Raw genomic sequence first — 24,544 nt, 5'->3', positions numbered from 1 at the left:
CAAAACGTGATGTGAACCCCTCTTTTCCACTTGCCTGCCCCTGTTCCTCTTCTCTTTCATGTTTCAAATTTAAATCTAGACCCCAGTGTTCTCTGATTCCTGTGCTTATATTCATGCCACTATCCTATTCCTTGAGTTCACTTCTGTTTCCTAGCTATAGTATTTGTCTACCTTGCATTTTAATGTTATGAAATGTCATTTACCATTACTACATCTCAAGAATTAATTGCATTTATTCACTAATCTAATAAACATTTACTGAGTATGTACTCTGAGTAAGACATAATCTAGTGGGGGAGAAAGAAAACACACGTTTCCTTTCCTTACTTGCCTTCCTTTTAAGGTAATGATCTATCCTAGTACACATTCTAATCTTTGAAATTTGGCTTCTTTGGCCTTGAATATGCTTTTTTTACACAAGACTGTGGGTTCTTGTGTTTATTATTCTAGCTCCTTGTGTTTATTAGAATGACATGGTACTGGGGCACCTGGGGGGCTCAGTTAGGTAAGTATCTGCCTTTGGCTTGGGTTACGATCCCAGAGTCCTGGGGTCGAGCCCCACATTGGGTTCCCTGCTCAGTGCGGAGCCTGCTTCTCCCTCTGCCCCTCCCCTTGCTCGTGCTCTCTCTCTCTCTTTCTTCAACTAAATAAATGGACTCTTAAAAAGAAAAAAAAAAAAGAATGACATGATACACTAGTGGCTAAATTTTTGAATCAGAAATGTAGATATGGAAGGAATAGAACCTGTCGTCAAGGCTGCTTCTCACTATGTAGAGAAAGACTATATATTCTCTAGCTTGCTGCCAGTATCCTTGAAAATGCTGTAGTAATAGACACTAGATAATCTATGTGCTACGGGTAAGGATTTGGTCTAAGTGACTATTTCTTTTCAGATTTATAATAGGATTTTTATAGAGGGGTTGGAAGTTACTCTTCTGTACCAGGTCGGTGTGATGGATTTTGCAATCTCCCTAAGGAAGGTGTGCTCCGTACAAGTCTTTTCGCCCTAATATGAAATCCTGCCGTTAGCTGACGATGTGCAACCCAGCAGCACAGATTTATTGAGACATAAAGTGAAGAAAAATGTGTGATTTGCATTCCAGCAATGCATTTTATCACTCATTTGGAACTCTTTCTTTCCCTCAAATAAAAGGGAGAGAATAACTCAGTGGTTTGCCATCCTCAATGTATATTAGACTCACCTAGGGGGCTATTCAAATGGACTGCTGTTGGGACCCCATCTCCTGAGAATCTGATTTAACTGGTCTGGGCTCAGGTCAGGTTTGATCGTTTGTTTTTAAAGTCTCTGATGATTTTTAAAAAAATATACGCTCAAGGGGCGCCTGGGTGGCACAGCGGTTAAGCATCTGCCTTCGGCTCAGGGCGTGATCCCGGTGTTGTGGGATCGAGCCCCACATCAGGCTCCTCCGCTATGAGCCTGCTTCTTCCTCTCCCACTCCCCCTGCTTGTGTTCCCTCTCTCGCTGGCTCTATCTCTGTCGAATAAATAAATAAAATCTTAAAAAAAAAGTATACGCTCAAGTAGAGGACTGCTGATCTAACTTATTGCGAGTTAAGAAGAGCTAAAGAAATGAATCAATCTGATCATTGTGTCTCATGTATATTTTATGTAAAACTAGTGTTGGAAGTAGGCAAGAACCCACATAGCTTTTTCTTCATTCCTGAATCTTCCTGGAAATTGTTGACTCTTCTGGTCCGTAATCAAGTGTTTCATCCTGTGAACCTTCTCTGGGCAGTCTGGATCCTTTCTTCCCCTTGGCCACAGACCCAGCTCAACACCGACACTTTCCATTTTGTTGTGAGGTCTCTCTCCTCATGCAGACAGAAAGCCCGTTATCTTGTTTAAAAATGGCCAGTGTCCCATTAAGCACTGACATGTACCAGGCACTGTGTTCATCATGGAAGATATAATGTCCCTGTCCTCTTGGAGTAGAGAGTTGGAGGGGGGAGACCCACAAGCAGTGTGGTAGGTGTTATTTCAGGGCTCAAAGTGTGAGCCCCCTGATGTGGCCTGGGTAGAATAGGGTCTGGGACCAGGAAATACGTGGGCCTTTTAAATTCTAAATCCCTTTTGCTTAGCATGTGTTAGGAACCCAGCAAACTCCAGTGAATACATGACTGAATACACGAATAAGAGAAGATAGAAGGTATAGTTTCACTAGCAAGTGTGTGCGTGAGTATGGATTTTGGAATGGAAGGAATATTAAGATATGTACTTTTATGTTTTCTGGAAGAAGGAAGGAGGAAATAAAGTGCTTTAAAATGCTTTTCTTCTTTCCATCCTTACATTCTCTTTTTAAAAGATTTTTATTTATTTATTTACTTGAGAGAGAGAGCATGAGCAGGGTGAGGGGCAGCGGGAAAAGCAGACTCCCCACTGAGAAGGGAGCCCAACGTGGGGCTCGATCCCAGGACCCTGGGATCATGGCCTGAGCCGAAGGCAGACGCTTAACCGACTGAACCACCCAGGTGCCCTAAATTCTTAAACTCATGTAATATATTCAAGTAGTAATGTGGTCAGAAGTGACCTTATTCATTTATCTTCACCTGCTTTCCCACCCTACCCCCTAATGATTGATAGCTCTTGTTTGCTCTGCTTTCCGGAGGCCTGGCTCCTGCAGCGGGAGGCTACCTTGGGAAACGTGTCTTAGACTTGGACCATATCCTGCCATTGAACTTCACTGCAGCCGAGGTTCCGTTTGAAAAACCATGACAGGATATATCCCATGGTTAGAGGCACGTTGCTTCTGGCAGCTTCCCTTAGAAAGGGACAGGTTTTGTTATGGTTTACAGAGTCCCTGTGTTCAGAATTCCCCATGAACTAGGACCTTGTGAAATACGAATGCTTAAATGTGAGGGCATGCTAACAAAAATTGTTCTGAGGCCTTTGGTATCTCTCTCGGAAGTCTGAGTAGTTTCCTCTTCTTTCTCCCTTTGTTCAACCTCCATCCCCTTCAGCTTCTCAGCTTCTCCCTCTCTCCGTCTCTTGCTCTCGCTCTCTTGCTTCTCCATTATAGATGAGGTCATTAGGATTTGGAGCCAAGAGAAGTGCATTCCTGTAACTTTAAATCTCCATACTCAGTTTGCGACTTTTTTTTAGAAGATGGTGATACTTTATAGTGGAGGACAGCTTGCTTAATTGTGCTATTTTAGATGGCAAATGGCAGCTTACAAGAGGAATTTTGTCAATTTGTGAACAGGATTTCATGCTTCCAGACTTCTTATTCTCACTTATTTCAAATGTATCGTTGCTTTTTAGTCTGTTATGGGGTGTGAAAAATGCTCCGAATTTGGTTAGGTAATGGGTCACTTGGTTAGCTCTCTGGTGCCTTGTACTTCAGACCTCCAGCTGCCCGCTGATGGACAGGGAAGCAGGGTTCATGCTGGTAGGAGAGAGATCCGCCTAGATGCCTTTCTTGGCAGTGAGGTGGGGGGCAAGGGTCCCTTGAAGAAGGGGTTTTCAGGTGTCAGCTCTGTTATGAAATCATAAGAGAAGGGACACAGGGTGAAGAGAGGGGTCTGGGGGAGAGGAGTGAGGAGAAAGAGATCAGAAAATAAGAAGATACCAACTTTGAGGGATGATCTCACGTATTATCCCCAAACCATGTGCTGCCAGGGGAACAGCAGATATTTGGTGATCAGAAAATTTGGGCATCAGCTCGGCTTCTGTATCATCTTGGGCAAAACACTTCCTTCTTCTGGTTCACCGTCTCTTCAACTTAAAAAATAAAGTGGGGATTAGCACCAAAGGTCTGTACTTCTGAGACTTCCTTCCAGGGAGGAGAGGAGAAGTTTCCCTAGGTCCTTTAAGTAAATCTGAACCCCTGATCCAGTCTTTTAATAGCTGAGAGCACTGACTTCCCCAGCCTTCTCCTGGTTGTACGACTGTGGGTGAAGCATGGAGCCTCTCTGGGTACCGTTTTCCTCATCCGTAACAGGAGGGTGGTTGTACTTTTCTCTGGTAGTCGTGACGATTATGTTGAGAACGTGTGCTATAGCGATACCAGTTGAACAGTGAAATGCAGGAGAATTGGAACCATTTCTTTGTTTAGGTGTTTTTCCTCACATGATCCCTGAGGGAAGTATACAGCTGGGGACAGTGACACAGAATGAATACACTTCCCCACTTTCTGGCTTTGGCTCCTTAACTTCTGTAGTGCTCTAGGCAGACCAAGTAGCGAATTTCTTTTCTTTAGCCTAAAATCTAGAATCAGTGTCTCCTTTAGAAAGAAGTGAGCACGAGAGGAAGACGTCAAAACCCCTCGATGCATTTTGCCTCATCCTCCTGTGATGGGCAGAGCATCCCCAGAAAGACTGCTACCCGTGTGGGGGCGAGTCCTGAACTCTTTGCTCACCTGGCTGAAAATGTCCTTCTGTAGCCTAAAAAAAAGTCTTTGCGTCTGGCCAGTTACTGATACATTCTTCCCCTTGAAGGGTGGAGATTCCTGTAGTTCCTTCCTTTTGAGAGCAACAGAGTAAACAACATGAAGTGATAGAACCCTTTAAAGAGCCGTCTAGCAAAACAAATAAAATTGAAGACGCTTCTTCTAGCCTAAGAGCAACCATTCCACTCTATTTCTTCAGAGCAAATGATTCCTTTAAACTTCGTGGAACAAATAGGAAGCCATTATATTTGTAGGATACTCTGAGTAGTCCCTATCAGGCCATCCTGAGTGCTCCTGTCAGGCCACCCTAAGATTATATCTGAGCATATCAGCAACCCAGTTGCATCAGTTTGCTAAAAACCAGAAAAACTCTTAAGATTTGTCCACTGGGAGACATATGCAAGAATATCTGCAGAGGCATTGTTTATAAGAGCTTGTGCTCGCGCGCGCGCACACACACACACACACACACACACACACACACTGGAATACAGCTTCAGTATCAAGAAGGGAATGGATAAAGTGATATCATGTAGTAAAAATGAATGAACCACACAACTAACGTATCAACACAGGTGACTCTCCTACAATGTCAATCAAAATAGCGAGTTGCGACAGAGGTATACATACATATTATGCTGTTTATATAAAATTTTAAAACAAGCAGAGCAGTGCTATTTATTGCTTAGGGATATTTACATAAATATTAAAATATATGGAAATGCATGGCATGATAAATGCCCAGTTCTAGAATAGCTAGTTACCGCAGAGAGCTGAGGCTGGGGAGAGCGGAGGGGGATATGTTGATGTTGCTAGTGTTTTGTGCTTAAGCTCCCGGGTAGATACATAAATGCATGTTGGCTGCACATTATACTTTGTTGTATTTTAAATATCTTACAGAAATTTAAAAAATCAAAAATTAAAGCTGTGAGAGTAGTCCAAGATGAGACTGGCAAAGTGAGCCAGAGGTCAGATGATGGGGTGCCCTGTAGGCTTTCATCTAAGGACAAAGGGGATCCATAGAAAGATTTCAGGAAGCGTGAGAGCAGGAGGAGCAGAGGGAGAGGGAAAGCATCCTAAGTAGGCTCCAAGCCCAGTGTGGAGCTGGATGTGGGGCTCGATCCCACGACCCTGAGATCACGCCCTGAGCCGAAATCAAGTCGGACCCTTAACTGACTGAGGCACCCAGGCGCCCCTCAATTTTTATCTTCTTGTCCTGACACGTGGCAAAAGCTCTGCAAGTGTTGGTTGACTCACCCCACAAACTTCCCTTTTCTCTTTCAGCCCCTGGGCTAGGATTGTTCGAGGTTAGTTGCAAATTACTGAAACAGTCATTCCAGAAGAAAAAATACACTGTAAACTCTTAGAACAGATATTCTGCAGTTTTGATATTTGCTACTTTACCTAGAGCAACTCTGGAAGGATTTATATAGAGAGCATTTTAAACAAAAGGGGCGGTGTTCTCGGTCCTGATCTCTGATCCTTCCAAGAGTTGTCTTTATAATCTCTTTTCAATTTCTTTTTTGTCAGTCTTCACATGTTCACTCTTACTGCCTTCTGCTCATCTCCCAGATCTGTTTAAACGTCATTGATCCTTCAACAAGATGATAATGATAATAAATAATTAATAAACCTGTCTTCAGCACTGCTGCTTATTCTTCAGACTTTCCTTATCTCCGTTCTCCTTTTCATCATTTTACAAAAGCAGCCGGTCATGCTTGGTGCATTCACTGGCTCGTGGTCTACTCACCCCACCCACTGGAATCTGACTTGAGGCATTCCCACTGGCCAAAAGCTTTCCTGCAAAGGTCTGAGTACTGCCGCTTGCGGATCCAGCTGTGTCTCTTTAGCCATAAGGCCACCCCTTCTCTCTGTACTTTTTGATACTATCGTATTGATCATCTCTTGATTTTAAAAAAGTTTTTCCCCTCTTAGCTTCTGTGTCACGCACTCTCATATTTTCTGGTGTTTCTCTGACTTTTGCACTTCACTGGAAAACTAGAGAAGTATCTTATATTTGGAGTTACCAATATATTTGGGCATGTATGATCATTTCTTTATCCATTTACATTCATTCAGCAAATACTTACTGAGTGACAACAAAGTGCCCGGCCCTTGCTGTGTGTAGTGGAGAGAAGACAGAGGCGGTCTATCTTTCTGAAGTCCAGTGCTTCAACTTTGTTATTTAATACTGTGTGACAAATTACCACAAACTTAGTGACTTGAAATAAGCTCCGTTGTTGTGGGTTAGGCCTGTCTCTACCCTCTGCTCCGGGGCCTCTCGCAGGGCTGCGGTTTGTGGTCTCTGCGGGGCTGGGGACCCAGCTGCAGCCTCCCGTGGGGAGGACTTTGCTTCCAGACTCATGTTGATGTTAGCGAGACGCATTTCCTTGCGGGCCGGTGCGCTGACGTTCTCAGTTCCTTGCTGGGGTTTGGCGGGGGCACCTTCAGTTCCTCTCCACGTGGGTCTCTCTGTACAAGGAGAGGGAAGCTAGCAGGGAAGAGAGTCGAGTTGACTTGTAAGACGGAAGTGACAACCTTATGGAATGTATTCGTGGAAATGACATCCCACTACTTTTACTGTGTTGCACTGGCTAGAAGCAAGTCACGGATCCTGCACACACTCAAGGGGAGGTTACACAGGGCGAAAATGCCAGGATGCAGAGACTCACCAGGGGCCTTCTTAGAGTCCGCCTGTCAAACCTCTCACTGTTTTCCCTCCAGCGATACAGCCCTCTCAGTTTCTGCTGCTCTCATGCTGAACTCATGACCCTCCCCTTGCCCAGACCTACCTCTCGTCCTGTATTCCCTGACCTGGTCGGCAGCCTCGTATCTGTCCAGTCATCTACTCTAGAAACCCAGTGATCGGGGCTTCCGGGTGGCTCAGTCAGTTGAGCAGCTGACTCTTGGTTTTGGCTCAGGTCATGGTCTCAGGGTCGTGGGACTGAGCCCCGTGGCTGGCTCCAGGCTCAGCCCAGAGTCTGCGAGAGCATCTCTGTCCTCCTTTCCCCCTGCCCCTCCCCACCCTGTGCTTGCTCGTGCTCTCTTTCCCTCTCTCTCAAATAAATAAATAAAAATCTTAAAAAAGAAAGAAACCCAGGGATCATTTTCAGCAGTCCCCCTGAGGTTTATTGGGCGGCTGGGTTCCATACGTTCTATGCCTGGGGAGCCTTTCACATCATCTTCCACTTTCCACTTGCTGACATGGCTTTCGTTGCTTGTTAAGATGCCTCTTCTTTTTAAATGCCAAAAGGCAGAGTCTGGGTCTTATTCTTCTATGGATCCCAGGTGCCCTCCTCTAGAGCAGTGATTCAGTGTCGGCTACACGGGAATCACCCAGGGAGCTTGGAGCATCAGCAACGCCTGGGACCCACTGCCAGGGACGCTAATGTGCTCGGTCTGGGTGCAGCTGAACGTTGGCGTTCAAAATCTTGGTGATTCGGGGGCACCTGGGTGGCTCAGTCGGTTAGTGTCGGACGGACTCTTGATTTTGACTCAGGTCATGATCTCAGGGTCATGGGATCAAGCCCCGCATCAGGCTTTGTGCTCAGTGGGGAGTCTGCTTGAGATTCTCTCTGCCTCTCCCTCTGCCCCTCCCCCAGTGGTGCTCACATGTGTGCGCACGCTCTCTTTCTCTCTCAAATAAATAAAAAATAAAACTTCACAGAGTCTCCGTGATTCAAACATGCAGGCAACCTTGAAAGCCATTGCTTCTCGTTGAAGAAATCAGGTCTCCGGCACAGTGAAAGGATGAGAAAACGGTGAACGCTTCATGCGTAGGAAGAATTTAAAACTAGAGTTAAAGTTAAAAAAAAAATCACCCACACACTTCGACTAGTCTATGACACAGCTTAGTAACCCACACGATCTCTATGTGGTCAGTGAAGTTGGGGAATGTGTATTTTTGTGGGAGTGAGGAGGAAAATCAGAAATGTGAAGGAGTAAAGCTATAGTCTCTCAAAATACAAAACTTCAGTTTTTGTGCATATGAAGTAAGCAATAAAGTGAAATAAAGGACCCCCTGGAATAATTAGAATATTTCTTTGTGTTGAGTGTGTATGTGTAAGGAATAACTTACTTGCCAGTTATTCTGATTTTCTCCTTTATTTTCCAGGAATATTTTGAAGACAATTGCCCTGGGTCAGATGTTGTCCTTGTGTATATGTGGGACAGCCATCACCAGCCAGTACCTGGCAGAAAAATACAAAGTGAACACCCCCATGCTTCAGAGTTTTATCAACTATTGCTTGCTGTTTCTATTTTATACAATGATACTGGCGTTTCAATCAGGTAGGTCACATGTGAGGATGACCTTCCCAACAAATTATCTTCATAAAAATGTTTGGCTTCTAGATATTTAAAAAATAAAATGTGAGGTAAATCCTAGAACAGGAAACTATTTTTCATAGAAGTTATTAGAAAAATAGGACTGAATGCTCTGAAAATGTATGGAGATTTATGTATAATTCTCTGAAATTGTTGATTAGAACAGGTAGCACCAAACTGTCCTGATAGAAGTTGTCAGAAAAATGTAAAGAAGTGCTGGGGTACCAGGCTGGCTCAGCATGGGACTCTTGACCTGGAGGTCATGAGTTCAAGCCCCATGTTTGTGTAGAGATTACTTAAAAAAAATAAAATTAAAAAAAAAAGTGGAAACGCCATTATGAGTTAGGTTTTATTTTTTTCTCCTGTGGTTGATAAATTTAAGAGACAATACTAAAAACCCTTAAAAAGAGCCTTGCTCTTCAAAATATATATTTCCAGCCAAGTGGAGAACATTAAATGGAACATTGATTATGTGTAGACCAAGTCTGTGCTGTGAGAGAGACAAACACAAGGAATTGGCAAGGAATTAACATCTTTATCACTGCCTGGTTGTTATTTTTTTAAGAATTTATCATTCTTGGGGCGCCTGGGTGGCACAGCGGTTGGGCTTCTGCCTTCGGCTCAGGGCATGATCCCAGCGTTATGGGATTGAGCCCCACGTCAGGCTCCTCCGCTAGGAGCCTGCTTCTTCCTCTCCCACTCCCCCTGCTTGTGTTCCCTCTCTCGCTGGCTGTCTTTGTCTCTGTCGAATAAATAAATAAAATCTTTAAAAAAAAAAAAAAAAAAAGAATTTATCATTCTTTTTTTGGTAAGATTTGTTTATTCCAGGGAGAGAGAGAAAGTGTGTGCGTGCAAGCAGGGGGAGGGGCAGAGGGAGAGAATCTCAAGCAGACCCCCTGCTGAGTGTGGAGCCTGATGTGGGGCTCGATCTCACAACCCTGAGATCATGACCTGAGCCGAAACCAAGAGTCGGAGGCTTAACCGACTGAGCCGGCCAGATGCCTGGGTGAAGTTGTTTTAGAATCATGACAGAATTATGATTTCTAGCTAGCTACACAGAAAATGGGAAAAGCTGGATTCTGGCTGACGTTACTGTGCAAGGCATCACTTGAATTGCTTAACTCCCTTTGGTGATGTGTTACCTCACTGAATCCTCCCAATGACGCAGGTGGGTATTACTATTACCCCCGCTTTGCCGGTGAGGAAACTGAAGTGTGCAGCACTAGGGAATGGGATGTGAGTCATGTCGGTAGGAACTGGAGCCGGTTTCCGACCCAGCCAGCCTGCCCCGGAGCACAGCTCTCACCGGCACTCCACACTAAGGGCTGCCAGTCACGACAAACATCCTTGTCACAAGAGGAGAGCATGACTTTGAAAAATAAATGAAATGAGATGGAACTCGGAAACTTGAAGACGATGAGTAACCCAGACTGATCGGGAGGGGGCAGTACTTCCATTTTCATCATCTTAAGATGCATAATGACATCACTGGTATTTGCGCATCCTCGTTAATATGGACCTTAATGCACAATGGTACGCGGTGTCTGGATAAGTGACTTATTTTTGAAAGAAAGTGGAAACAAGTGGTGGGAGAGGGGAAAGTGTCTTAAGGGGGAAGTACCAAATTTGGTAAGAGCTTTAGGAGTTGGAAATAGAATTGGGTCCATGGGTAATAGCCCTGGACTTCGTTCCTCTCTAAGCACTGGCCTTTAGGAAGTCAGCGTGACTCCTACGTACATCAGTGAGGTCCCCCTGCGGGGTGGTTGGTGGGTGCCTGCCACGTCATGTTGAGGAAGACTAACTTTGTGTTTTCAGGATGTTCCTGATAATTGGGTTTTAATGATAATTTTTTGGTCATGATTCCCACTTGTAGGTTCTTTTTACCATAAAGCCTTCTCATATGTGCGCTGACTACATATCTCCTATCTACTAGATTCTCCAGAGAAGTGAATTGCAATTAACTAAGTAGAATTTAGGGGATAAAAGATGTTTCTTCAATGATGCCACCAACTCTTTTTTTCCACACTTATCACTGAGTTCATTTTCTCTTGAAAGAACATCTCTTCCAAAAGAATGATCACGTGCGGAGGTTAAATAACCAATGAAGTCATAAGATAACATTTGATTTTTTAGAATAATCTGTAGCTTGTCAGGAATGGCAGCATCCAAACCCGTATCTGGTTATTATATTTCTGTTACAGTAGGAAATGAAATTTAGCTGCTTTTCTCCTATTCACTTTCTCTGTGGTGTTTTCTTTAAACCCTTGGTCTATGCGGACATCTTAGCTTGGGTCTCATAATAGAAAAAAATCTGACCCTTGCTGAGCTATTGTGGGCATTTTGGTTATGAGTCATGGAAATTCGGAGAAGCCACCTTTACTTTGACTCTTGAATCTCTAAATTGACGTTCGTACCATCATTTTCAAGTAGCAGGTACCAACCCAGATTTCTTTCAACCAGGTAGTGATAACCTTTTATCCATCTTGAAGAGAAAATGGTGGAAGTACATCCTGCTTGGGCTAGCAGACGTGGAAGCTAATTACCTGATTGTCAAAGCATACCAGTACACCACTCTAACCAGTGTCCAGGTAAGGGGCCCTCCTCTGACCCGTGTGGGTTTTGCAGCTTCAACAGAAGAATTGGAACCCATCTGTGCTAATAAAATTTTGTTGAAAAGCTGTTCACTTACAGAAAACCTAACCACAGGTGGGTGCGATCTGTTTCTTCGAGGAGCATATGTGCTAATGAGTAAAATTTCCTAGAATTAGTGAAAATGTATACAAGTTAATCAGTTCTCAAACTGCCAATGCTGTTCCACAATAAAACAGTTGCTACGAAAGTAAGCATAAATATTTAGTTGGCAGTTGATGCTCTGATGTGGACGTGAGTGCTTTTTTAGTTTGCTTAAAGATGGCATATAGAGTGAATATACTTTTGTGCCACAGAAAAGTTGGAGGTTTGCTCGTAAAGTAGATACTCAAGACAAAGGGAACTGTTGGAATCACTGGAAAGAACCTTGTAGACCTCAGGGGTAGAGATTAAGCACCTTGGGTAGCCAGAGGTAAAACTGATACCCCTATTCCTTTTTTAGGTTTATTCTTGCTGGATTGAGAGAAAAATGTTCCTGCAGAGCAGTGCTTTTTAACTAGGTGTTGAGGAAGACTGATTCAGTTGTCTTGATGTGAGCAGACTCTGGACCGTATCATGACACTGACTCACTACTGTTAACGAGGAAATGTTTCATGAAGGGAGGTGAAAGTGAGAGACTCCAATGCCAGGTTTAGTCTTCACACTTTAATAAATTTGTGACTTTTTTCTTTTCAAGTTTTTTATTTATTTGAGAGAAAGAGAGAGAGAGAACATGAGCTGGGGTGAGGAGCAGAGGGAGAAACAGACTCCCGCTGAACAGGGAGCCCGATGGGGGCTTGATCACAGGACCCTGGGATCATGACCTGAGCCAAAGGCAGACACGTCACTGACTGAGCCACCCAGGCGCCCCTATATTTGTAATTTTTTGATGCATCAGTTTTCTCACTATATGAAACAGAGATGTCCTTATTTCATCTCTGGAAAAATTAAAGTGTAATTCAACTTATTTCACTCGAGGGACCCCTGGGTGGCTCAGTCGGGGTTAAGCATCTGCCTTCTGCTCAAGTCATGATCCCAGGGTCCTGGGATGGAGTCCCGTGTTGGGGGTCCTTGCTCAGCAGGGAGCCTGCTTCTCCCTCTGCCTGCTGCTCCCTCTGCTTGTTCTCTTCCTGACAAATAAATAAATAAAATCTTTTAAAAAAGACTTATTTCACTTGGAAGATGTAAGGACTGATGAAAATTCAGTAGTTTTCCAACGTGAAGATACATTAAATGCTACTATTATCTGAATGCGTCATACTAACTATTTTTTCTTCCGTAACATTGTGCTAGTCGAGCTAAGCATTGTCTTCAGTGGACCTTTTGGTTTAGGGAAATATGGGTTATGACAGATATCACAGGAGGCACCTAGAAAACCCAGCATTCACAAACCAGGAGTTACCTAAAGGATCAAGTTCATCAGAAATAGGATTAAGTGTGCTTTTAGCTATGGGTTATAAGCGTATATGTATGTGGAAAATGGCACGTTTCTAGTCACATCTACCCTCCTAACCTCATGCACAATTTAATGACTTGATTATAATTCCCAGAAACTTTGGTTGCTGACAACCGAGGATGACCGGTTTGACTTGGTACAAGGTCTAAACCCAGCTAAGCAAAAATACTTACAGTTGGGTCTTTGTGACTGAAGCGCATGCCTTAGACTATTGAAAACAATTTCTTTCATTCTACCCTCATAGAAAAACCTAAGCATTTGGTTGCCAAACATGACGTGCTTCTGGCCTTTGCAAGGAGTCTGTTATAAAACGGGCATCTGGCCGCTAAAGCTCCCTGCTGCAGTGGCTGGGGACTGTCACCGCGGCTCTTCCAGCTGGTTCTCTACTTGAGTACATCTGCGGTATGGGTGGAAGGGTGGAGGTTGGGCTCAGGGGGTCTGGAATGGCAACCGCTGACGGAGTGGTTTATGGGAGGTTCATGACGTGGCCGTCGGCACCCCGTGGAGTAGGTTTCTACCCGTGTGTCCTCCCGCTTTACCCCACCTCTGTTCCTTCCCCACCGACAGCCAGCTTCTCCTCCATTGGGCTGCTGCCTTGTTCTTTCGAGAACACAGTGCTGTTTGAAGCCCCCGTCCTCCATCTCCAAGGCCTCCTTCAAGCTCACTTTCTCCTGCCTGCTCCATCTCTAATAAAGTATTTCCAACAGAGCCTAACTCAGTTTTGTATCTGTGCCTTCCCCACTCGGGGGTCTGACTTCGTGCCTTGCCGACTGTGGCTGAACAATAATTTTTAAAGATTAAATTAGATAGGGAGGCTCTTGGGACTGAATGCATCAAGGAGAAGGCATCCATCACCAGGAGTACTCCGTGACGAGAAGCGATGTAGATAGACACCCAGTGTGCTAGGTAGCAGGTGAGTAGTCGTGGAACTTTATGGTAGGAAGGGACCTGTGAGATCTTTTGGTCTCATGTCTTCGTTTCATATTGTGACGCCAAGGGGCACTGGCTGGGGAGCATGCCGCTGGTCAGTGGCGGGATGACATAGGCAGCTCCCTTAGATGGCCACTCTTTGCCCACCAAAATTGTTAGAACAGATTTTTTAAAAAGATTTTATTTATTTATTTGACAGAGAGATAGTGAGAGAGCACAAGCAGGGGGCGGCAGGCAGAGGGAAAGGGAGAAGCAGGCTCCTCGCTGAGCAGGGAGCCCAGTGCAGGACTCCATGTTGGGACCCTGGGATCATGACCTGAGCTGAAGGCAGGCAGCTGAGTCACCCAGGTGCCCCCCAAAATAGAATAAGTTTTATTTTAAGACACAATTTAAGGATAGGGAGTCTCCTGTGAGAGTTTTGAGAGTGACCTTTTTTTCCCCTTTTTTTGTTTAAGGAACATCATTTAGACTTTGTTAAGTCATTATGGCTGGATCGTGCTGGTGTCTTCCGGGACGGGCTGTTATCATTTGCGTGGTTTAATGGTTTGTTATTCGGGCTGGCTCAGGAAAGCACTTAGGGGATTAGAGCTCTGCAGCTGGAATAAATAACAAGGCAAGGTGCCCGTGCCGGGCGCGCCGGCCCCTGGAATGACACTGCAGTGCAAGGCAGTCAGTCAGCCGTGGACGGGCTCGGGCAGGCTGCGGGAGATTTAGGGGCCTGCCTTGTCCAAAACGAGACAGACACAGAGAGAATCTGAGACAAGGTTAAAAAAAGAACAGGGGGAGCAATAAAACCAGTTCAGGAATATTGTCAGTATACGGAATAAATTTTATCCTTGAATGCACTTCACAGAATTTGTGAATTCGAGAATCGAGTGAATCAAATCTCCAGTTTTTCCCTTTACTAGTGATTTTGAATTTGCTGTGATGTTGGCACTGCCTTCTAGCCTGGAAATATCGGGGGTGGAGGAAGTATTTTCTGGACCCACGATCAACAGGTGATGGAATATTCGATGAAGATGAGCAGGAGAGTTCGCTGTGAGCTAGGGTGGGGTTAGCCACTGTCAGGGAGATGGTGCTTTTGGCTTTCTGACAATCTCTTGTACTTCTTGGTAGCGCTTAGCCCCACGACAATTAACTGTCTGCCTGTGTGACTATTCATTCTGTGTCTGTCCAGCCTGTATGCTCCTGAGGGCTGGGCTGTGTCTCATTCTCTACGCTCCAGCTCCTCTCCTAGGGTCTCCCCCCATGAGGTGCGAAAGTGTTGGTGGACTGAGTGGGTGCCTGATGCTGGACTTAGGAGAACCGCGGGCGGCAGGCTAGAGATAGAGCACGGGTTGTGAGGCAGAGTCCCTGGGGTCAGCCACTGGTTCTCCCACTTCCAGCTGTGGGATTTGGGGCAACTCATTTAACCTGTCTGTGCCTTGGTTTTCCTCATACGTAAAATGGGAATCATGGTTTCCGTCTCACAGGGCTGTGAAGATTTCAGTGAGACGATCCAGGTAAAGGCAAATCCAGGTAATCCCGGTAAATCGCCATGAGAGACGTACAGGGCGAGCAGGAGTAAACACAGACTCTGAGGATTATTTACCCATCTTTTGGCTGAGGACAGATGGCTTACGCTGTGGGTGTCTCCTTCCTTGCAGCTTTTGGACTGCTTTGGGATCCCTGTGTTGATGGCTCTCTCGTGGTTTATTCTTTATGCAAGATACAGAGTTATCCACTTCATCGCCGTGGCTGTGTGTCTGCTGGGCGTGGGGACCATGGTCGGTGCAGACATACTAGCGGGAAGGGAAGACAATTCAGGTGAGGCCGCGGTCCTTGCTTCTGCTTCGGTCACAGAAGAAAGGTGTTGCTTGTGTTTTCGCTTTTGTATTGCAAAGCTATATGGGAAAAGACAGAAAACATGTCTTGGTTAAGCTGTCTTTTAAGTTTTATTTTCAGATTTACTTGCTTCTGCTATTGAAACCCCTTCTACCAAGTGTGCTTTCAGTTTCTGCCCGCCCACGGCCCTTGCTCCTGTTTGCCACACTAAATAGCGTTGTTTTGTCTCCTGAGAGAGAAGTTTCTTTAAATGTTTGCCATCATCCTCTTTTGGCCCATCCATCTGGGTTAGTTAGTGGAAAAACCTACTCTGGATTCTTGGCTTTTTATCAAAAGGAAACTTCGCGTCCACTGGGTGACCAGCCTCTTTTTCAGTCGCTCTGTGGATGAGAACACTTGGACATTGTTTGGGTCAAAGTTCAGACTATGGTTGCTATAAAATCTAAATATGGTCTCTGAATTCGCCCAGTGTACAAGTGACGTCACTGTGTCCTTGCATTGAGGGAAGATGACCTTGACCACCTAACTTCCTTCCCTGTGGTTTTTAGTTAATTCCCTCCCATAAATTCCATTAATTTCTTTGTCATAGAATCAATTCCTAAGGCCTTACACTATCCATCTTCCAGTCACGTCGTCTCCCGAGGGGTCAAAATATGAAAAATCAGCAGAATTGTGCCAGAAAGTGAGAGGAGTAAGAGTCCTTGAACTTCTAGAAACCAGGGTTTCTTTCTGTAAAATCTTACTTAAATGAATGTGAACCAGATAAACTCCTGGAAACAAGCTAGAAAGGGTCCCCTGTCTTGACACTGTGTACCTTTTTGTGTCTTGTCTTCCTGTAGGTAGTGACGTCCTGATTGGTGACATCTTGGTCCTTCTTGGGGCTTCCCTCTATGCTGTTTCTAATGTGTGTGAAGAATATGTTGTGAAGAAGCTGAGCAGACAGGAGTTTTTAGGGATGGTGGGCTTATTTGGAACCATTGTCAGCGGCATACAGCTGTAAGAGTCTATAAATCTCCCTTAAAAACAAAATAAGCTCTTATATGGTATGTGGTTACTTTCCAGTTACTAATATTCATTGCTGATTTGGCCCAGATTCCCATTTGGAATCAGTAACTTGCTAACTATTAGAAGTTTCTTGAAATATCAAGAATTATGCCACATTTTCTGATCATGTGCATGATGTTTAGGATTTCTGCTTTCAGTGGGGTAGAAGCATTACCAGTATAGACTTTATTTTTCAGTTATTTCCAGAAAACACGAACTCCCTATTCAAATGGAAAACACAATGTCATGCTGGCTACTATTTGAAAAGTGCCTTGAAGGGCCTCAAGCATGTTTATGGGCTCCTTTGGTTTTATTCATTGTCCTTTATATTAAAGATATTTATTTTTATACCCTAAGAAACATTTTAAAAGATCAATGTAATTCCTCACCTTAGTTGAAGTATGGCAACTAAAATGCTTATAAACTAGTGAAAATGAGTCTGTGGATCTCTCTCTGACCTCTTGTTTTAATCTTAGATTGATCGTGGAATATAAGGATATTGCCGGCATTCAGTGGGACTGGAAGATTGGTATGTACATAAATGGTTATCCTTTTTTGGTCAGTATCCTTTCCTCTCAGTGACAAAAACACACGTCAAGAAATAAATACTTCATTTAAGTAGTGTTTAACCATTTTTGTAAAATCACAGAGTAATTCGGTACCCAGAGGGCTCCGGGGGGTTACATTGAGTTTTCCCTGAGAACTTGTAAATGAACCTTCACTGGAGTTAATTCTTAATCCTTACCTTCAGGAATAGCTTTCCTTTGCTAGGAGTGCTGAACAAGACTGACCTTTGGTCACAGTCACTTTCAGCTCGATCTGTATTGCGAGTCCTCAAACCTCGTGTGAAGGTTGTCTGCTCGATGCAATTTGGGAAACATTAACCCTCATATTCTTATGGTGTGTGATCACCCACCACCTTCCATTACGACTCTCACCTGATATTCCCGGGCATCTGCACAAATAAATAATGCAGAAAACAGTGGTGGAACAGTTAGGAAAGACTCCTCCAACCTTATTTAATCATGGGTGGAAAGAAGTTAAAAACAGTCCATAAAATGTCATGGAAGTTCCTATGCTGTGCTTGGATAATTTAATTCAATCAAATAACTTGGATTGCCAGAGTGTGAATGAGTGTGCATGAATGTGAGTGGGTGTGAGTGGGCGTGTGTTGACTGTGGGGGTGGGATTGAAGGTGTGGTTGCAAAGCTAAATGGTGAGCACCCACATGACCAGCTCTGTCCTGAAGAGGACGGTTGTACTGTGTTTTCTGAGAATGCTGAATGTAATGAGATGAGCACAAGATAATGGGCTAACAGCCAGCTGCCTTCGATGACTAAAAATACTTATCCTGAGTCCAGTGACACCGATCATGTCCAACCAATGAACCGGATAAAAGCCAACAAAAGATAATGGGTGATTTTTCTTGATAGTGATTCTGCTTTGCTTGGCCTTTCATCACAACATCACGCTCTCTGGGGTGGGCGGGGTGGCCAGAGCTGTTGAACCAGTCACTCCATGAACAAGTGCATACGGCCTTCACCGTCTTACACCCTGTTGCAATTTTGAAGTCCTTCCTCTGTGTCGCATCTTGTTATTAGTATGATTATTGTTTTCCTGAGGGCTTTCTGGGTCTCATTTGCAATGCTGAGCATTAGCAAGTGGCTTTTTAGAGAGTGTGTTAGAGGATCAGGAAATTGTAGACGGCAGCCAAGCCTTAAAAGGGTCTTTGCCTTCTGATTTCTTCCTGTAACGTTAGATTTTCCCCTTTGCTTTTTCTGCAGCCCTGTTGTTCGCGGCATTCGCGCTCTGTATGTTCTGCCTGTATAGCTTCATGCCGCTGGTGATTAAAGTCACGAGTGCCACTTCTGTCAACTTGGGCATTCTGACAGCTGACCTCTACAGTCTTTTCTTTGGACTCTTTCTGTTTGGCTATAAGGTAAGCAAATAGATATGTTCAAATAGGAACACTTGTTTGGTCTAAAAGAAGTCATGGGTGTCTTCACTATTTTAGATCCAAAAATAAAGCCTCATCTTTTTTGGCAAGAATCTCATTGGACAATCTGCACTCCAGGCAAACAGCGTCATGTTTGTATTTCTAATAGGAGTTTTGATGTTACAGGCTTCTGAAAGGGTCTTGGGTACCTCCAGGTCTTGAGAGCACACTTTCAGAACTGCTGCATTGGAAATCCGTCTTTCTTTAGTATACCTTCAGTAAATGCTTGTCGACGAGCTTGCTATCCCAGTTATTTGAACAAATAGTGAAAATGTTGGCTGTTGCTTGATAATTTTAGTTTCATTTGGGGACAGCAACTACACTTCTTTGTCCTTGTAAAATTTTGTATCCAGGCAGAGATTGCTTGGCACTGATTTACACTATTCCCAGGAATTGGCCATGAACTCACAGTGCCTTTTTCAGTGGGTTCTCAGAAATTTCTGCTTAAGCAGCATAAAACATTTTGCCTGCAGTGTTACATATGAAAGGAACTGGGTGTTATCTTTGTAAACTTGCTGGTTAAGGTATTCCTGAACTTAGACCAAAGGAGTATATATAGCTTTTTGGCTGCATCATTAAAAAGTAACAAATGTCAGAGTGAATCAGAGAAGTGATCTGGCAGGCCTAGTAGGTTTTTTTTTTTTTTTTTTTTTTTAATGAAAACGACTGCCAAGGGCCCCAAAGTGAATTGTGGTGCTGTGCTTGCATTTCACGAGGCCGCCGCTAGGGGGTGATGGTGTTTATATTCTGCAGTTAAGCTTGTGGTTATACGTTATCTATGTAACTAACATATGGTCCCACTGACCTATGTGTTTTTCTTTTTAAACCAAGTATATTGATTTAGCTTTAGTAGTTTAACTTCTAAGTAAAATAGTATCCAAGTGGGAAGGAAGAAGCAAGGTTAAAGAAAGAAAAGCTCTGAAAATACACCTGTCACTACCTATTATAAGCTCCCTTCATGTAGATATTTGTTCTTTAACTGCTCTTAACTTTAACACGAAAAAGCCTTTTTGTGTGTCATTTTTTTTTTACCACATAACTTTAAACTGTTATTCTCAAAATCAGAGCATGTGAACGTTAAATTCCTTCTCAGTTCTTTTGCTTTATGTTTCTTTGTCCTTGCACGTCTTGCAGCTCACTCTTTTTTTTTTTTTTAAGATTTTGTTTATTTATTCGACAGAGATAGAGACAGCCAGCGAGAGAGGGAACACAAGCAGGGGAGTGGGAGAGGAAGAAGCAGGCTCATAGCAGAGGAGCCTGATGTGGGGCTCGATCCCACAACGCCGGGATCACGCCCTGAGCCGAAGGCAGACGCTCAACCACTGTGCCACCCAGGCGCCCCTTGCAGCTCACTCTTAACCCAGATCAGATTTGATTGTTTTCGTTCAAAGGCCATTTCAAGGCTTGTAGAGCAATGAGTGAGTCTTCTGTGATCTTCAGAGTAAATTACAGGGGTGGAAAACCATTCAGAGCTTAAAGAACATACCTAGCATTTTATTTATTTATTTTTAAAGATTTTATTTATTTATTCATAAGAGAGAGAGAGAGAGGGAGGCAGAGGGAGAAGCACGTTCCCCACGGAGCAGGGAGCCTGACATGGGACTCGATCTCAGGACCCTGGGATCATGCCCTAAGCCAAAGGCAGACACTTAACTGACTGAGCCATCCAGGTGCCCGATACCTAGCATTTTAGAAGCAGTTTTTAAAGGCAGAATTATAAGCCCAATATACCACCAATTCTTAAAAATGTAGTTTCTAAAGCAACTTTGGCTCTTCTTTTTAAAATCAACAGTTTAAAGAAGTTTAAAAATTTCTGCACTCCTCATTGTCAGACTCTGCCTCCTCTGGAACTGATCTTAAGAGTAGCCACAAGAAGCTTCCAGTATAGATCCGGACACAAAGGGTAGAATTTAAACAAAAAAGCAGAAAGGTAAAGGTAAGAGCCTCTCGTTCAGGAGACTTACTTCATTCCCTTAGAGTCTCTCCCTTCAAAGGGAAGAGACTCCATTTGATCACCTGCTTCTTAAGAGAAACAAGATGCTTTTTCTTCTACACATTTAAAACCACCAAACAGGATGGGTTTTGAACAAGTTATGTAGGTTTTCCTACAGGTAACAGTGAACATTTTATAGGAGGGCATAAATACTGACTTGGTAATACTGACTTAAAAGTTTAGGGTACTCTAACTAGGTTTACTTTTCCCTAATATTCTCGGAATCATTTTTTCCCCTAACAAATATTTATTAAGTGCCAGCGGTGTATTGAGGACCATGCTAAGTTTTGGATCCGAGAACTAAAGCCAGGTTTGGCTTTCAGCTTGACTTGGCATCATTGCCATTGACTCTTGCTCTGAATCTGGTGAAGGCTTTCCTGCTTTGGGGAAAAACTGTTCCTTAAAGGGTTCTAAAGGCTTGAGGTTAAGAAGGAATTGAGCAGGGGCGCCTGGGTGGCACAGTGGTTGAGCCTTCGGCTCAGGGCGTGATCCCGGTGTTATGGGATCGAGCCCCACATCAGGCTCCTCCGCTAGGAGGAGCTTCTTCCTCTCCCACTCTTCTTCCTCTCCCACTGCTTCTTCCTCTCCCACTCCCCCTGCTTGTGTTCCCTCTCTCGCTGGCTGTCTCTATCTCTGTCGAATAAATAAATAAAATCTTTAAAAAAAAAAAGAAGGAATTGAGCATCTTTAAAAAATTAACGTGCAGAAGCCAATAGTGACTCACAGAAGCCCACAGCTGGAGGTGACCGGCACTGTACATGATACTCATTTCAAAACCCTGGTTAGTTCCTCCTTCTGCTTTTGGGAGTGTATCTGGGTTCTTCTTCTCTCTCTCCCTCTCATCTTCTTTCCCAACCTGTTGTGTTTTCTTATTGTTTTTCTTTGTCAGCTATTAGAACTCTTTTTAGGCATGAGAACTCTTTGAGGGCATCCTATGAAATCTAAGTGAGTTTAAAAATATTTATTGGCTTGAACAAAATAGCATGCTCTGTTCTTTTTTTTTTTTTTTAAGATTTTATTTATCTGAGAGAGAGAGAGCGCACAAGTGGTGCGGAGGGCAGAGCGGGGTGGGGGGAGACTCCCTGCTGAGTGGGGAGCCCAGCACAGGGTTCCATCCCATAACCCTGAGATCATGACCTGAGTAGAAGTCAGACGCTTCACCCACTGAACCACCCAAGTGCCCCAGCATGCTCTGTTCTTAACTTTAAAATCAGGTTGTCAGGACCATTCATAAATTTGAGTTTGCTTGTTCCAAGAAAAAAAATGATCCTAGGCATTTAATTATGCATTCATTATGCTACATAGTTTCCTTACATTTTTACTATATCATCCTGGGTCAGTCTTTAGCTCTTCTCTTTCTGTGTTTTATCTTTCATGCTGTCAAGAATATTAATTTCTTTAATACTTGAACTTTTGTATGGATCCTCAATTTAAATAAGAGCAAATATAGAGTGCATAATACTATTTATTTAAACTTTGGGGGTATGTCAGTATGCCATTTTCAGTCATAATACACAATGAATTAGTGTCTTGTCTTCACTGCATTTTGCTCGGGGTGGTTGTTTTCCTAAAAAGGGGGGCGTGTTGGAGAGGGTCACCAGGAACTCCATCTGTCCTCGTGGTGTGTCTGTCAGAATGGGGCTCTCGCTACAGTCAGTCCTCTGGGAGCTGCGAGGGTGGGAGACTTCTCCCGCAGGCTCCGTGCCCCGTGGTTGTCCGACTGCACTTTACACCAGTAACCTCTTTGCGTTTGAGACTTTTCTGAAAAATGACATCTTTCGAGCTCTAAAAATCTTAACCTGCTCAGTCCACCATAAATCTGATTGTGTAACACTTGTCTACCGAGAGAAGATAATTTATTGAATTTTAGCAAACTGGATTTTATTGCATTAGCATACATGAAAGGTTGTGGAGAACTTGTCATATCTGTGCCTCCACATTTTATCTTAGGTCCTGTGTTTCTCTGTTTCGTAGCAGTATTATAAACCGTGTTTAGGGTCTGAAATTGGCTCTCTCATGGTCTCCGTGCTGACCTTTGAGTCTCTCCACGAAGTGGGAGTGGTTGCAAGGTGGAAGTACAACTAGGAGTATCACAGAGAGAGGCAGAAGTTCCATTTCCTAGTGATCTGAGGATCCACCTGGCTATTGTGACGTCCGAGACCGTGCGTTCACCAGTATACGCATGGGAGGGTTGGGGGCCTTAGTGTCTCCTTAGGCGGCTTCCAGAAGAAAAGATAAGGAGAAGGGAGCCCTCAAAGCACAGCTGGCAGAGGGCAGCAGCCAGCGTGTGTTTGGCAGAGACCACAGTCCATCGCCTGTTCTCCTCCTAGTTTTCCGGGCTCTACATCCTGTCCTTCACCGTCATCATGGTGGGCTTCATCCTGTACTGCTCCACCCCGACGCGGACGGCTGAGCCGCCAGAGAGCAGCGTGCCGCCCGTCACCAGCATCGGCATCGACAACCTAGGGCTGAAGCTTGAGGAGAACCTGCGGGAGACTCACTCCACTGCCTTGTAGCTGGAGAGGAAGGCACCCGTGCATGTGTACCCGAGGCTCCCCGGGAAACCGGGAGCGGGTATTGGGAGGCTGCGGAGCCTGCGGAAGGCAGAGGGGACTCTTGGAAAATTATGACACGGGGAGTGAGCACTGCAACATTGGATTGGATCCAGTGGTTTGATTTTACAAGGAATAGAGAATAATGTATTGAAAGTAGAAATACGAAAATAAGCAGAAGGCGAGGCGGCTGGGATCATGTTTCTGTGGGTTTGAGGACCAGTACCTGTTCTTGTCAGGGAGACAGGGTGTGCCCCACACTGGGGTCTCGAGGCACAAGTGGGAAAGCGTGGTGGGGCCGATGCCCAGGCGTCATCCAGCCAGGGCAGAGCCTGCAAGCAGGCTGTCCATGCTGGGCTGGACATCAGGAGTTGGGGCAGCCCAGGGTGGCTTGGGAGCAGCTTTCCACACTCGGACGCTTCTGGGTTTTGTCTTGCTGAGGTCGTCATTGTCCATGAGCCTGTGGCCTCTACGTCACAATGAGGTCTGGTGATGGATTGCATGTGGCAGCAACATGGGTGGGGTAGCACTTGAGAAATCCTGAGATACCAGTGTGAGTACCATCGAGGCAGGAAAGAGGGGTGGTGCGGTAAACCTAGGGACCCTCTCTCCGCTGTTCAGAGAGGATACTGCACTACTTCTTACCAAGGATTTGTAATGTGCCATGAGATTTTTGTGATACTTCTTCAGTTCAAAGTGCAAATATGTAGCATCATTATATCAACTACCACTCTGCCACTTTACAAAAACTGTAAACTGTATGTAAACTTTTTTTTAATGTAATTAAGGAATTGTTGGTAAGTGTTAATGTTATTAAAAGATTTTGATTTCATGGAAATACATTCGTTGTGTGGTTTCTTTGATTAACCAGCTCCCCTTCTGGACTTTTAAGTGACTTAATATATTCAAGATTTCTTCATATCCAACTTTTCAGAATCATGTTTGTCTGTAAAGTAAGGCAGACCTACCTGGGGTTACATTGGGATGGAGGGGAAGTCAGAGGGAGCCCACAGATCATTTGCCAGAAGAAACTTTTTAGAATTCTGTTTTCTTTTTTCTTTTCTTTCCTTTTTTTTTTCTTTTGTTAGTGAAATAACTTTTTATTCTCTGTGGCCAATTAAAGCTGATGTTTGATTTTCACTGTGCGCCATTCACAGCTGCCAATGAGCGGGAAAAGTTTAGGTTACAGTGTTTGGCCTTTGGGGGAAGACTTTAATTTTGATTAACATGTCATTTCTTAAAATATCCTGCTTAAGAGCAAACACCTGTATATTCAGGGTGAAGTGGAGAGTGTCAGGTAACAGCATCCCATGTCTCTGTCAAGTCTCAGCTCAACCATCATCTCTTTGAAGCCCTTCTCAGGCTATCCAGGCCAGGCCCCCTCTCCTCT

General features: G+C 44.2%; 1 protein-coding gene across 3 annotated transcripts in view; it reads left to right on the top strand.

Moving 5' to 3' along the window:
* The window catches only part of SLC35F2 (solute carrier family 35 member F2), a 46,001-nt gene extending 22,009 nt beyond the window's left edge, over window positions 1-23,992 (top strand). For 2 of the 3 annotated variants that reach the window (XM_057316834.1, XM_057316835.1), the window contains exons 2-8: window positions 8,520-8,699; window positions 11,196-11,319; window positions 15,392-15,551; window positions 16,409-16,565; window positions 17,090-17,142; window positions 18,398-18,552; window positions 22,933-23,992. In XM_057316834.1, the coding sequence (XP_057172817.1) occupies window positions 8,520-8,699; window positions 11,196-11,319; window positions 15,392-15,551; window positions 16,409-16,565; window positions 17,090-17,142; window positions 18,398-18,552; window positions 22,933-23,118 (1,015 nt within the window). In that variant the 3' untranslated portion in view covers window positions 23,119-23,992. Of the gene's footprint in view, window positions 1-8,519; window positions 8,700-11,191; window positions 11,320-15,391; window positions 15,552-16,408; window positions 16,566-17,089; window positions 17,143-18,397; window positions 18,553-22,932 lie in introns of all 3 variants that reach the window. The other variant, XM_026505827.4, reaches the window with a different exon arrangement.
* The last annotated feature ends 552 nt before the right edge of the window (window positions 23,993-24,544 follow it).

This window comes from Ursus arctos, unplaced genomic scaffold (genome assembly GCF_023065955.2).
Source record: "Ursus arctos isolate Adak ecotype North America unplaced genomic scaffold, UrsArc2.0 scaffold_22, whole genome shotgun sequence".
Lineage (NCBI taxonomy): Eukaryota > Metazoa > Chordata > Mammalia > Carnivora > Ursidae > Ursus > Ursus arctos.
The sequence above is the reverse complement of the archived record's forward strand: the minus strand, read 5'-3'. Positions and strand labels throughout refer to the sequence as shown.